This window comes from Silurus meridionalis, chromosome 12 (assembly GCF_014805685.1).
Source record: "Silurus meridionalis isolate SWU-2019-XX chromosome 12, ASM1480568v1, whole genome shotgun sequence".
NCBI classification, from domain to species: Eukaryota; Metazoa; Chordata; class Actinopteri; order Siluriformes; family Siluridae; genus Silurus; species Silurus meridionalis.
Window position 1 is genome coordinate 22,381,403 of NC_060895.1, and position 14,316 is coordinate 22,395,718.

Sequence of the window (14,316 nt, forward strand, 5' to 3'; positions counted from 1 at the left end):
AACCCAAGTGCTGTGTGTTTGTGTTTGGAGAAAGAGACCACAGTGGTGTTATTTATTCCATACGTTTGCTTGATGATGTTTTTTGATGATGTTTTCTATATCATTGAACAGAACTGATGTGGTATATATGGATAAAGATGCGTACAGGTGAGTAGTATTTAATGTTACAAAAATCTCCGGGGGGGTCGTTTGTTTTTCTTCACATGCAGCTACCTATTTCTTTTTTTTCTTCTGTATATTTAGTGTTCTTCAGATCTTCAAATTCGAGCTGCACCCTTCAGTTTACAAGCTGCAGTCAGGACAGAAGGAGGGGCTCAGTCTCTACGGTAACACTTACTGTGGCATGTTTATTAAGATTGTTTTCTTTAAACAGCACTTTTCTTAGTATTGCTGCCAAGAAACAATATATAAAGAAAATCCTATGGAAACCTTAAAGTTAGAAATGGAAAAATGAACATTATTTTTTGTTATTATAATTTAATAGCATTCATTTATTTAAAAATTCTGGCTATATACCTAATGTAGATTTTATTGGTATCTTAATAATCTATACAATAATATTTTTCCTGTAAGGGCTTGGTATCATCTTTGTGCAGCAGTGTTGAATTTATTAAATATTTTTATAAGAATATAATAATAATAATAATAATAATAATAATAATAATGATAATATATATGTAACCAGTTGAATGTGTTATATGTGTGAACAAGTCTGCTTATGTGCTGCAGGAATTCTGAATCGTTGTCGATGTAAATTTGGTTCCAGACTTCTCCGGTAAGGTTTTTTGTTTTTCTTTTCTGTTTTTCATTTGTAATTAGATTAATAATAAAGAGCAGAATTTGTGAGATGAGATGTTCAGGCTACATTTATTCTTTTCACTTACTCATGTTTCCCTTTCTATTATCTACAGGCAGTGGTTTCATAGACCCACCAGAGACCTGAGCGTGTTGAGGAGAAGACAGGAGGTGATTCGTTTCTTCACCACGCCTCGCAACTCAGAGCTCATGAACACACTGCAGAGCTTCCTGCGCAATTTCAAGAACATCCCAGTACTGGCACAACTTTTTTTTGTTTCACTGCTGACTATATGATTAACACACACCACATTTTGTTAAAATGCCTTTGATAGATTTGTTGTCAAAGCAAGAACTGTGCTAGAGCTAGAACATTTATTTGTTTATTTAACAGGTCTTGCTGCGTAAAATGTCTCTGTCTCATACCAAAGTGGTCGAATGGCAGAATCTCTACAAGGTTATTTGCTTTTCATTGCTATGAGAATGAATACAGGTTGTTTATTTATTTATTTTTTGTTAATGAATCATGATCCATCCATCCACAGACTGTGTATAGCGCAGTGGGGATCAGAGACACTGTACGCTCTCTCCCCCAGACCATCCAGCTCTTTCGCGAGATCAGCGAAGGATTCACAGACGAACTGTACCACATTGCAACGCTCATTAGCAAAGTGGTGAGACACGTGTTTTCGGGTTCTGTGCTCATCCAGTTATTAATTGTGCAGGTCATTTGTTTATTGTCTTTGTCGCAGGTGGATTTTGAAGGAAGTCAGGCTGAGAATCGATTCACCGTTAAGCCGAACGTCGACCCGCCATCGACGAGAGTGCGTTATAAATCACTGGAGTTAGGATGAGTGGCTATCGATGATATCATGTGACTCGATATGCCTTATTCTTTTTATATTGTTTTTTTCAAGTTCATGAAAATGATCACGGTTTGTGTTTTCCGTACGGTTAGGGGGAAGAAATGCTTAAAAAAATAGTTTTAAGAAATTAAAATTGCTTGTCGCTTTTATTAACGCGGTTTATAATATATGATGGTGCTATAAATGAAGCTTGTCCTATAAAGTCCTACAGATTTTATTTCTTCCGTTCAGAGAAAAGACGAATGATGGGCTTGTCAGACTTCCTGACGGACGTGGCGCGTGCCGAGCTGGAAAACCTGGACTCGCGCTTTTCCTCCTGCAGTGTCATTTACATCCCTCTGGTCTGGAATCTGACTTAATTCTCTCACCTCAACTTGTTTTTCCGATATTCGATAATTGATCTGTTTGCTGAATCTCCTGCAGATCGGATTCCTACTTTCAGTTCCCCGACTTCCTGCGATGGTGGAGAAGGAAAACTTTGAGATCGAAGGCCTTGATTTTATTGTGAGTGCACACTGCAAGCACCTTGGGTTAAAGTGTTTTACTACTAATTTGTTTCTGCTTCAGTTTGTTTCAGAGGACCGGCTTCATTACCGCAGCGCTAGAACTAAAGAGCTGGACAACATGCTGGGAGACCTGCACTGTGATATCAGAGGTGACCTTTAAATAGGTTAATAAATAGTTTTGATGGTTGTTTATTATTATTTTCATACTAGACCTGTGTCCTTCTAATCAAATGTCCTCCAGCATGTATTGGCAGATGCCCTTTTTCAGAATGAATTTCTTTCATTTTATTTATACAACTGAAAGTTAAGAGCCTTTACTCAATGGTCCAGCAAGGGCAACTTAGTGGTGCTGGGATTAGAACTGACAACCTTCTGATCAGTCTTAAATCCAACCTTATAGCCACTGAGCTACCACTACTTCCCTCCTCTATTTCTTGATCTATAGTAGCAGCTCATCAGTAGCACACATGGGTATATACAATATACAGTTCCCACTCCAGCATATACAATTATACACTTTTCTATCCATGTTTCATCACAGCTTCTTGTTTAAAAAGTAAATTTCTTTTACATTAAATTGACGAAGAAACTTGTTTCCCAAAATGAAAATTCTCTGACAGAGTACAGATACTTTACCAATAAAATACTAGAAGTGAAATCAGTTTTTTACTGTCCATCCAATGGAAATGTGGCACATATTTGCCAAAACTGATGCATTAAAAAGTACAAAGTACAGTGTAGTTGAATGGACTAAACAGAGCATTGAGGCAAATAATTTTCCTTGATAATTGAATTACTCGAGTTACTCAGGGAATCGTTTCAGCCCTTCTATGAACTTACATGAACGAGGTACAGCGCATAGGCTCGTGTCAAAATTAAAACTCACATGGTGTCAGTGATTCGCCTCTAGAGGCCGCTCTCGTACTGTATAATGACAGCGGACCTGCTCAGCCGCTCTAACAAAAGATGCAACCCGGAAAAACTATCGGTATGAATATTTGATGATAATTAACCAGCAATCAACCATCAGTGTCGATTAATCGGCAAAACTGATGAATTGGTCGACTTCGAATTACTGTATAAGCCTGTCTTTATTGGAATTCCTGGGGGAAAAACTGCATCTTATATGGTACATTCAAAACATCACAACTTAAATTGTCTCTCATTCTGCTCATATCACCTCAATTATTAACACTTTGAACCAGTGCCTAGTAAATGGAGCAGGTGTTTGAGTAATGGCTTCCAAACTCTGGAAACAGTTACCTCAACATCTTCAGCTACTTTATTCATCCATTTCCATATTTAAGGCTTAACATAAACCCAAACATTTTTACTCATCATTTTCTTTTTCTTTTTCTCTTTTTAATCTTGGTCAATTAGACAGTCAAGATTGTTGAGGTCTGTGTTTGTTTAGATGTGGGCATTTTTTTAACACACTGATATGCAGTCTTCCTGTTTCTAAAGGAAATGCATGAAGATCAAATCACAGTTCTGAAACGTCAGGCTGTATAGGTCTAGAAAATATGAGAAGACTTTTTTTATGCAGGAAAATTGCAAGATTTCTAAATAAATATGATATTTTGATGTTTATTTTTCATTATCTTATTTCAGATATGGAGACGGCAGTGATGACTCAGCTCCAGGCCACGGTCCTACAGCGCAGCAGCTGTTTGTATAAAATCTTATCTCTGTACGCAGAGCTGGATTGCCTCATGGCTCTGGCCCAGGCGTCTCAGGACTACGGCTACTGCCCACCTACATACAGCCAGCGGTGCACTCTGAACCTGCAACAGGCCCGGTACACTGCTATACCCGCGAGCTGTGTGCTGTTCTACAAACCGGTCGACTCTCTGGAGGACTTCTTTCTATTTTACTCACAGACACTTTTTTCTTTCTATCTCAGACATCCTCTGATGGAGCTGTGCACTCCTGTATTCGTATCAAATCCATGCCTTTGTTCCGACATGGAAGGAAAAGTGAAAGTGATAACTGGACCAAACTCTTCCGGCAAGAGCATTTATCTTAAACAGGTAAACCTGAAATAGGCTCATGAGGTTTAAAAATAAATAAATAAATCACTGCTCATAATCATTTTACAGTTTTATAGACACACTTTTAACATTGATTTAGCTCAGCTAACCTCAAAACGATTACAATACGTCTACGATATTCATACAAAAAATACATTGTGACATAATTTATCATGATATCGATATTTTATTATCGTATCACTCAGGCCCAGCCCAGAATTATCTCTGACGCTGGTAGTTACATTAAAGATTAGTAAGATTATAAATTTGGATTGTTTGGACAATTATAAACTAAACAGATATTTTACACTTCTCCTGCATGTTTGTGACGTAGGTGGGCCTGATTGTGTTCATGGCTCTGATCGGCTCCGATGTCCCCGCTAAAGAAGCGGAGATCGGCCCGATAGACGGAATCTTCACACGCATGCAGAGTCGCGAGAGTGTGTCTGTGGGCCTGAGCACCTTCATGATAGATCTAAATCAGGTACAACTTTTGGCTGATTTGCAAGTGATCGATTGATAATCGCTCATGCTGTCATAAAATAAGTTTTCGGGGTGCAGATGGCGCAGGCTCTGAACCACAGCACCGGGATGTCCCTCGTGCTGGTGGACGAGTTCGGAAAAGGAACCAATACTGTGAGTGCAGAAATCTAAAAAATCTAGAAAAAGATATGTGTAAAGAGAGACCAGTCATGAGTGTGTGTTTACAGGTAGATGGACTGTCTCTCCTGGCTGCATGTCTCAATCACTGGTTAAACAGAGCTCCAGCTCAATGTCCGATTGTTTTCCTGGCAACAAACTTTCACAGTGTCTTGCAGCTCGACCTTTTGCCTCGCTCTCCACTACTGTCCCTACTGGTTTGTATCAGTACTGCATCTCATTTCTTCCTCCAAATGTGCAGTCAGTCGTTAATAATTGGTGCATTTATAGAGGGGGACTCGTAACGTTTTTAGTTTTCAGGACAGTCGCTGATTATATTCCTGTCACCACACAACTCTTATCTCTTACGTTTAGTTTGGTTATGTGTTAACAGACGTTAGAGACAGCAGTAGATGGAGAGGAGTTGATCTTTCTCTACCAGCTGAAGGAAGGGATCTGTCAGTCCAGCTACGCCGCAAACATCGCAACACTTGCCGGCCTTCCACCTGCTCTGGTTCAGAGAGGAGTAGAGGTGCGTTTTCTCAGACTTTTTATTTGTTACAATAGATCTCATGAACAAGATAACAGGACTTTCCACTAATGTGTTGTTATAGGATCAGTAATACTGGTTGAGTTATTAAACCATTTAATAAACATTTTGCTTTACACAGGTATCAGATTTATACAGAACAGGAAGAACCATCCAAAGGATTGACCAACCCTCCAGCGAAGAACTGATCACCAGGTTAGATAGACTGAACTACGCACCGGTACTACCTTTATATTAGGGGTGACCCCAAATAGTTGAAGATTCGATGTTTCGTTAGGAGGAGCCTGATTCGACTACCAACCTCACAGTCGAATCTTTGCAGAGGTGTTATGAAACGAGGATCGTGCTATTTTGGTGAAATGTGGGTGCTGAAGTATATTTTTATATCTGAGTAATGAAAGGATGGAATTTTGCCCCTTAGATTTATTTATTTATTTATATTTTTAATTAAAAAGTTCAGACAGAAATGCATGCTGTATCAATTGCGCGCTAATAAAATTAAAATGAAATAAAATGAATTACTGATGTTAAATCTTATATATATATATATATATATATATATATATATATATATATATATATATATATATATATATACAGTACAGACCAAAAGTTGGGACACACCTTCTCATTCAAAGAGTTTTCTTTATTTTCATGACTATGAAAATTGTAGATTCACACTGAAGGCATCAAAACTATGAATTAACACATGTGGAATTATATATGGAATTATATACATAACAAAAAAGTGTGAAACAACTGAAAAATGTCATATTCTAGGTTCTTCAAAGTAGCCACCTTTTGCTTTGATTACTGCTTTGCACACTCTTGGCATTCTCTTGATGAGCTTCAAGAGGTAGTCACCTGAAATGGTCTTCCAACAGTCTTGAAGGAGTTCCCGAGAGATGCTTGGCACTTGTTGGCCCTTTGCTTCACTCTGCGGTCCAGCTCACCCCTAAACCATCTCGATTGGGTTCAGGTCCGGTGACTGTGGAGGCCAGGTCATCTGGCGCAGCACCCCATCACTCTCCTTCTTGCTCAAATAGCCCTTGATGCCTTCAGTGTGACTCTACAATTTTCATAGTCATGAAAATAAAGAAAACTCTTTGAATGAGAAGGTGTGTCCAAACTTTTGGTCTGTACTGTATATATATATATATATATATATATATATATATATATATATATATATATATATATATATATATATATTTATAATATGTGACAAGTAAAAAGCCCCTTTCTTTAATTGGGCAGTGACTACAGTATATTATACTTCACCACAACTACAACTGATTGATAAAAGCGACATGCAGTGACCAGGGTTTCATTCTTACAAAAAATGTTGTTCCTTTTCATTGCACTTTGCTTAAACACACCTTCTCCAACTTTGTGCTCAGATGTGAAAGTGTGGTGGAGAAGTTCCTCCAACTCGATCTGGATGATCCTTCAACAGACCTACAGGGCTTTTTGAAAGACGTGCTGCTTCCCACCGTCGGAGACTCGCTTTAATGGCCACAAATTTCCTTAGTGAGTAATGTAACACGGCTTTTGAAGCACATGCCTGATTTGTTCAGGAGTATCACAGGATATTAATTGAAACACTGTTAAATGGATTAGTGATTATTTGTGTTTATGTAGAAACACTGAGAAGTTGTTTTAGGAAGATCCCTGAGAGGTTATACCGTGTTTTAACAGTGTTAGAAATTAAGGTTAGCAAGAGAATTTATAGCAGTTGGTAGCGTTTTTTTTTTTTTTTTAAGGTATATTTCTATTAGAATGCATCTTATATCTATATATGTATGTATTTATTCATTTATTTATTATGCCATGGCTGTTGTTATTATTGCCTTCAATGTTCTGTTTCTGAGAAATTGTTCATGTTTAGTTCTGAAAGTTCAGAGAAATTTAAATATATTTTAATGAAGCTTTTATTGAAAGATCTTCACTGATGATTCACATCACATCACTGTACACATTGCACCACTTTATTTAATTAGCGATAATAATTAGTTGTTAGGAAAGCCAAATCTTATTTCTAACTTACATTCAGATCACAACACCTTTCAAGAGCTGAAAGTTCTGGTGGTATTTTGGAGGTCCATCTATGAATACTTACATATTTTATACATTCTAATCCAGGATATTAGCCTCAGAACTGTTCAGCACATCACGCCGTTTTTTATTTTCAGGTTTAAAACCAGTTCGGTGTTTTATTTTTAGTGCTAACTCTAGATATTTAGAAAAACAGATTAAGTGGCTGTGTGCAGTTATTATTAATTATTTAATTATTAAAAGGGGATAATGCACACATATTATCGAATGGCGTGCAAAATCACTGCAAACCTACTTCTTGACCATATAAGAACCCAAGATACAAGGTTAATCTGTGGCTTTAAGGAGCTCTAACACCTGCTAATGGCTAAAGCTCAAAGCCCTACAAACTCTTCAGGACTGACGACACTCGCTTCCTGCTTCAAGAGCAGTTTAAATCTCATTACAGACAAGGTCAGGTGTTTAATCTTTCAGCACACTGGCTTAAACTCGAATTAGTAAACGGGATTGAACAGGGTGATAAAAGGTAAAGGTAGGAAAGCAGTACAAAACTAGATGCTGCTGCTATCAATGATTTCAGTAATCAAATATTCTAGCGATTATTCCATCCATTAATCAAGTAATCAAATCACACTAATTTTTGATTAAAGAGAGAAAATAAGACGGGGCTTTTAAAAAGAACAAGTCATTTGTTTCCTTTTTAGAAACATTAGCTGAGATTGCATAGAAGAATATCTGAAAACTGAAACTCATAATTATTCTCACTCATGTATATATGTATTAAATCTCGCACAATATCTCGAAGTGTTTTTTTCCACATATTAATCGCTAGCTTTAAAAACGTGCGTCAAAAGGGGACTTTTTGATTTCTAATGACTTTAAAAACAGTAACCGCACTGTACGGTGTTTTCTTTTTTACGTTTTAGTTTGAAATGATCCCAAACTTTGTAAAAAGTTTCTGCTGTTTTCTTTGGCCCGAATCCTCTTATTACCCCTCACTGTTTTCTTCCGTTCCTCTATCTTTTCATTCATTTAATCCTTTAGAAATGCACTTCACACGCATACAATGCATTATGCTATTAATTTGGTATTTTTATCACGTGTTTACATGACACAAAAGTTTGCTAAAGTTCATATGTTTGACATTACCGCCAGAGCAATGAGCATGAAACAAACATTTTTTAATCATATCAGCAGCATTACAATCAATATACATTTTTCATTATTTTTTTGCTTTGTTACCTGAAGAGAATTAGGTGTAAAATTAATATACATTAAACCTTGGGGTTGGGAACAGATTCAACTTAAAAGTAACATTTCTATGAATATTTAGCAAAGCAGATCAGAAAAGATCAATCTGATAATGGACAATTCACAGGAAAACGATTGTTGGTTATTATCTTATTACTGACCTACAAACTAGAGGTTGACCGATTCATCGGTTTTTGCCAATAAACCGGCACCGATAGTTGATTGCGATCGGATATCAGCAAAAACCTATACCGATAGTTTTTCCGGGCTGCGTTATACAGTAAAAGAGCGGTCTCTAGAGGCTAATCGTTGACGCCATGTGCTGTTAATTTAAAGAGTCTTAATTTATTTTGAATGTAAATATTTTCATTTTGTTACTTTTCTGTTTTAGTTTGAATCAATGTATTTTATTTACCTCAATATTTATAAATATAGTTATTATATTTATTTCATTTAGCGCATTTTCATTTATTACTTTTTATATTTTTGTAAATTGCTATTTTGCCATTTTAAAAACTATCGGTTGATTAAATGTTTATTGGAAAGTACAATCCAAACTAGCTATCGTTATCAGTAAAATCCAATCGGTCGACCTCAAATACAATAATAATACAATAATTTACCAAATAAAACACTAGTAATTAGAACATAAAGTGCACGTGTGCAAACAGCATTCAGAGCAGCAAAATAACACAATTACACAATTACAGTGCAGCAGTGATTAGTACACAGAGATACATTTGGAATAGTGGTAGAACAAATAAATGTAAATCTTTGATGATTTCGGCCGGTACTCCCTCATGCCCTCGAAAGATTCTTTCTTTCTTTCTTTCTTTCTTTCTTTCTTTCTTTCTTTCTTTCTTTCTTTCTTTCTTTCTTTCTTTCTTTCTTTCTTTCTTTCTTTCTTTCTTTCTTTCTTTCTTTCTTTCTTTCTTTCTTTCTTTCTTTGCTTTGTTTTCATTCTATTTCTTTATATTCAGTGTGTAAGAGTGTCACATTTGGCACCTTTCTGAAGAAGCTCCATCAGCTTAGCGCCCAATCTGCCACCTCACCTTTCAGCCTTCTCCCTGATCACATTTACTCACTTTTTCTGCTAATCTTCTCAAGTCCCTTCAAAGAAGGTATAAATACTGAGCAGGGCAAAGAGGAGCTGGGGAGAACAAGACGTTAGCGCTGACACTCATTTCAACATGACAGGCCTACACGGATTCGAGGGGGAAAACTATTACATCCCCATGCACAACCGCACCGGGCTGGTCCGCGACCCGTTCTTGTACGAGCAGTACTATTTAGCAGATCCGTGGCAGTTCAGACTGCTGGCCGTCTACATGTTCGTTCTGATTATCTTAGGTTTCCCCATCAACACCCTGACACTCTTGGTCACGGCGCAGCACAAGAAGCTCCGCCAGCCACTTAACTTCATCCTGGTGAACCTGGCGCTTGCCGGCTTAATTATGGTCTTATTCGGCTTCACCATCGCAATCAGTTCAGCGGTCAACGGCTACTTTTATTTCGGGCCGACCGCATGCGCGATCGAAGGCTTCATGGCGACTTTAGGAGGTAAGCAACGATATGAAGTCATTTACAGCAAAATTCTTCATTCATGACGCATAACCGTAACGTATGATTTATCTTCTCCAGGTGAGGTGTCGCTGTGGTCGTTAGTTGTACTGGCTGTAGAACGATATATTGTCGTGTGTAAGCCAATGGGAAGCTTTAAATTCTCAGCCACACATGCAATTGGAGGAATCGGGTTTACCTGGTTCATGGCCATGACCTGTGCTGGTCCTCCTCTTGTTGGCTGGTCCAGGTATGAATCACTGTCCTAATTTCAAGAAAAAATATATAGTTAGATCACACCACCTTAATATCTTTTTTAATCTATTTATAGTTGCATTTAATACTAAGGAGGTGAGTTCCTGTTTGCACTTGTGTTAAAGCAGCTATAAATAGACATGTCGTTTTAAGCCTCTGTTGAATAAATCATGTTACAAAAAAGCATAATGTAAGGTTTCAGCTTTACTTAAACCGACACTGGAGACACTCTTCATCTACGGCATGGAAACTTTTGTTCTTGCTGTCTAAACAAGGTCAAACAATATTAACAGGATTGAAGAAGGGCATTGATATTGTGCTTTTGGTTTATTTAAAAAAAGCTCGGCTTTCTTTTATTCACAAAAGGTAATCATTTTGAAGTGTACTTTACACGCATTATGCAAGTCTGTGCTGATTATAACGCAACACATGCATGTTTGACGTTACTGTAGGTGCAATTTAAAGCGATCAGCATATGAAACACCACATTTTTTGAGTCACAACAGCGACACTATAATCAAAAGAAACATGAGGGAAAAAAGAAATGAGTTTGGTTGCCTGTAGAGAATTACATTTTATTAATAAGACATTAAGGCTTGGGGTTGGGAACCGATTCAACCTTAAAGTAACATTTTTATGAATATTTAGCAAATCAGTTTGACATTTTTTTGGATAAGATCGATCTGATAATGGACAGTTTGGAAGAAAAAGGATCGTTGGTTATTAATTTATTGCCGGCTTTATAGACCTAAAAACCAAACTAGTTTATTGCTTGTTTATCAGCTTTTGGCAAAAATCTATACGGATAGTTTTACCGGGTTGCGTTATACAGTACGAGAGCGGCCTCTAGAGGCGAATCACCAACGCCTGTTTGTTTTGTGTCGTTTTATTAAAAATTCATAATTCATTCGATTCGGCCTCTCTAATTAATCAGGTACATTCCTGAAGGTCTGCAGTGTTCATGCGGTCCAGACTACTACACGCTCAACCCGAAATACAACAACGAGTCATACGTTATGTACATGTTCATCGTTCACTTCACCGTCCCCGTCACCATCATCTTCTTCACCTACGGCCGGCTCGTGTGCACCGTCAAAGCGGTAAGAAGCTCGATCTCAAGCAATAATACGGAGATGACAAGCATTCCTTCGCTGGAACGACGTCACGATCGGTTTCCTTCTCATTTTTCCTGTTCAGGCCGCAGCCGCTCAGCAGGAATCGGCCTCCACTCAGAAGGCGGAGAAGGAAGTGACACGGATGGTCATCCTGATGGTGGTGGGCTTCCTGGTGGCGTGGGTTCCTTACGCCAGTGTCGCAGCCTGGATCTTTTTCAACAAAGGCGTGGCCTTCAGTGCACAGTTTATGGCCGTTCCTGCCTTCTTCTCCAAGAGCTCGGCTATCTTCAACCCCATCATTTACGTGCTGCTCAACAAACAGGTCCAACTTCCAGCGCAGGATTAATCCTCATAATTAATATACTTTATATAGAGGTTTTCATTATACTGAAATAATTTACTATACACAGTTTAGTGATTATTCAGCCTTTATGAGCTCAAGGCAGTTTCATTTAAACTCCTTTATGTGCATCTACTCAGAATTCTTCAATCAGAGATGATTTATTTAACATGGAGGAAACACATAAACACTCAGAGGTGTGCGGTTATAGGAAAATAATCAGCGACAGGCTCTTGTGCTGCATCCTGAGTTCAAACGCAGGTCCTGAAGCCCCCACCCCACCCCCCGAACTTTTCATTCCTGTATTAACTGATTACTGATCCCAAATCATTTCTTTCTTTCTTTCTTTCTTTCTTTCTTTCTTTCTTTCTTTCTTTCTTTCATTCTTGTCTTCTTTCTTTTTTCCTGTCTTTCTTGTCTTCTTTAAATATTTTTCTTTCTTCTTTCTTTCTTTCTTTCTTTCTTTCTTTCTTTCTCTGTATTTTTCTTTCATTATTTCATTCTTGCCTTCTTTCTTTATATTTCTTTATTTTTCTGGCTTCTTTCTTTTGTCTTTTTTCTTTTTTCTTTCTTTTTATTTTTCTTTTATTCTTTTGTCTTGTTTCTTTCTTTCTTTCTTTCTTTCTTTGTATTTTTCTTTCTTTCTTTCTTTCTTTCTTTCTTTTATTCTCTGTATTTTTCTTTTATTCTTTTGTCTACTTTCTTTAATTCTCTTTTTTCTTTCTCTGTGTCTTTCTTTCTTTCTTTTCTTTCTTTCTTTCTTTCTTTCTTTCTTTTTCTTTTTTCTTTCTTTTTATTTTTCTTTTATTCTTTGGTCTTGTTTCTTTCTTTCTTTCTTTCTTTGTATTTTTCTTTCTTTCTTTCTTTCTTTCTTTCTTTCTTTTATTCTCTGTATTTTTCTTTTATTCTTTTGTCTGCTTTCTTTAATTCTCTTTTTTCTTTCTCTGTGTCTTTCTTTCTTTCTTTCTTTCTTTCTTTCTTTCTTTCTTTTTTCTTTTTTCTCTTGATGTTGTCTGCTTATTTATGAGTAAATGTGGAATATAGTGTTGATAGAAAATCCTGTGGTGACACAACAGTAAGTTTATACAGAATGGTGTGGAGAAAAAAGTGAATGTGTAAGTAAACAACACGTCGAGTCTTGAGATGAACAGCTCCATCTTTCTTTGGCTTTTTCTTTAGAGTAATAAAGGGTTAAAGTCTTGGATTTGTGGGATATGAAATAAAACCAGTAGCTGATTTTCGTTTTTTTATTCCTCATCCTAGTTTCGGAACTGCATGCTAACGACCCTCTTCTGTGGCAAGAACCCACTGGGAGATGAAGAGACCTCAACAACGTCCACCAGCAAGACAGAGGTGTCCAGCGTGTCCCCGGCATAGACGCTCCTCTCCTCCTCCTCTTGAACCCCCTTGTTTTTTTTTTTTTCAGGTTATTTTTTTTGGCTTTTTGTCCTTATTTCCTGTAAATATTTTTATATCTACAATGCATAAAAAAGACAAAAAATGATGATGTGAATGTAATAAATACTGCATTTTAAAAAACGACTGAACGCTGCCTTGTTCGTGATTTCAACCCTTTTCCAGAGCGAACGTTCTTAGGCAAAGTCGCCGAGTTTGATCATTTCTGCGGAATACAGAACGACTCGGATTTAATAAACATCAGCAACGACACAATGAGACTGCAGTCGCTCGACAGAGAGGGGTCCGGGGTTTGAAGGGTAATCGAGTTATACGCTCATTTAGATATTTTTTTAATGTTTCAGCTTGTTGAGTTTGACATATGACATTTTATCAATAGGACAATTAGGAGTGTGATTGTTCCTCTCTTTTGTGATGGACGGATGAGTTCTTTAGTTCAAAGTCATGAGAAGAAAAGAGAAACAGGTGCAGTGGGGCAACTCGATTACGGTCCACTTCCTGGAGAAGAGATTTAAACGCTGACTCTTTGGTCTTTATTTTGACTGGAATGCTGTAATCAGTTGACTTGTGTTTCAGGATCCGATGCCTGCGTCCTGTTCCACTGGAATAACGTTCAGGATCCTGTGAGCTGCTCATGGTGAGATTAGAGAGATGAGGGATGAGAGAGATTACGACTAACAGGCTGCAGTGAGGATTTAGGAGGAGTCAGTGATCAAGTGTTTCCACACTGAGGAGACTTTATTTCCTTTACAGAATAAAGTGTCTCGTCTCTCCTTCTTCTCCTCTCTTCTCATTCTCCTCCTCCTCCCCTTCTTCTTCTCTCTTCTCCTTCTCTTCTTTTTCTTCTTTTCCTCTCCTTCTCCCTTTCTCCTCCTCTCTTCTCATTCTCCTCCTCCTCCCCTTCTTCTTCTCTCTTCTCCTTCTCTTCTTTTTCTTCT

At 37.5% G+C, this 14,316-nt stretch overlaps 2 protein-coding genes across 2 annotated transcripts in view; both read left to right on the plus strand.

The window, feature by feature from the left end:
• The window catches only part of msh5 (mutS homolog 5), a 12,380-nt gene extending 5,060 nt beyond the window's left edge, over positions 1-7,320 (plus strand). Inside the window, 19 exon segments of the mRNA XM_046862175.1 lie at positions 112-147; positions 244-326; positions 730-775; positions 912-1,050; positions 1,190-1,252; positions 1,341-1,469; positions 1,548-1,605; positions 1,608-1,619; positions 1,893-2,002; positions 2,085-2,165; positions 2,229-2,316; positions 3,779-3,965; positions 4,071-4,197; positions 4,532-4,681; positions 4,759-4,833; positions 4,908-5,054; positions 5,231-5,368; positions 5,508-5,581; positions 6,787-7,320. Coding sequence (XP_046718131.1) covers positions 112-147; positions 244-326; positions 730-775; positions 912-1,050; positions 1,190-1,252; positions 1,341-1,469; positions 1,548-1,605; positions 1,608-1,619; positions 1,893-2,002; positions 2,085-2,165; positions 2,229-2,316; positions 3,779-3,965; positions 4,071-4,197; positions 4,532-4,681; positions 4,759-4,833; positions 4,908-5,054; positions 5,231-5,368; positions 5,508-5,581; positions 6,787-6,898 — 1,855 coding nt within the window. The 3' untranslated portion in view covers positions 6,899-7,320.
• A 2,505-nt stretch (positions 7,321-9,825) lies between these two features.
• LOC124394080 (green-sensitive opsin-3) lies at positions 9,826-13,516 on the plus strand. The gene is made up of 5 exons (XM_046862129.1): positions 9,826-10,252; positions 10,334-10,502; positions 11,442-11,607; positions 11,705-11,944; positions 13,226-13,516. Exons 1-5 carry the CDS (start codon positions 9,883-9,885, stop codon positions 13,337-13,339), a joined length of 1,059 nt encoding a protein of 352 aa, XP_046718085.1. The 5' UTR covers positions 9,826-9,882; the 3' UTR covers positions 13,340-13,516.
• The last annotated feature ends 800 nt before the right edge of the window (positions 13,517-14,316 follow it).

What these genes read in the sequence shown, in the direction of transcription:
- LOC124394080 (XM_046862129.1), top strand. Translation starts at nt 9,883, where the DNA reads ATGACAGGCCTACACGGATTCGAGGGGGAAAACTATTACATCCCCATG. An exon ending in CTTCATGGCGACTTTAGGAG is followed by an intron (nt 10,253 to 10,333) that starts GTAAGCAACGAT and finishes TATCTTCTCCAG; the next exon opens with GTGAGGTGTCGCTGTGGTCG. An exon ending in CCTCTTGTTGGCTGGTCCAG is followed by an intron (nt 10,503 to 11,441) that starts GTATGAATCACT and finishes CTAATTAATCAG; the next exon opens with GTACATTCCTGAAGGTCTGC.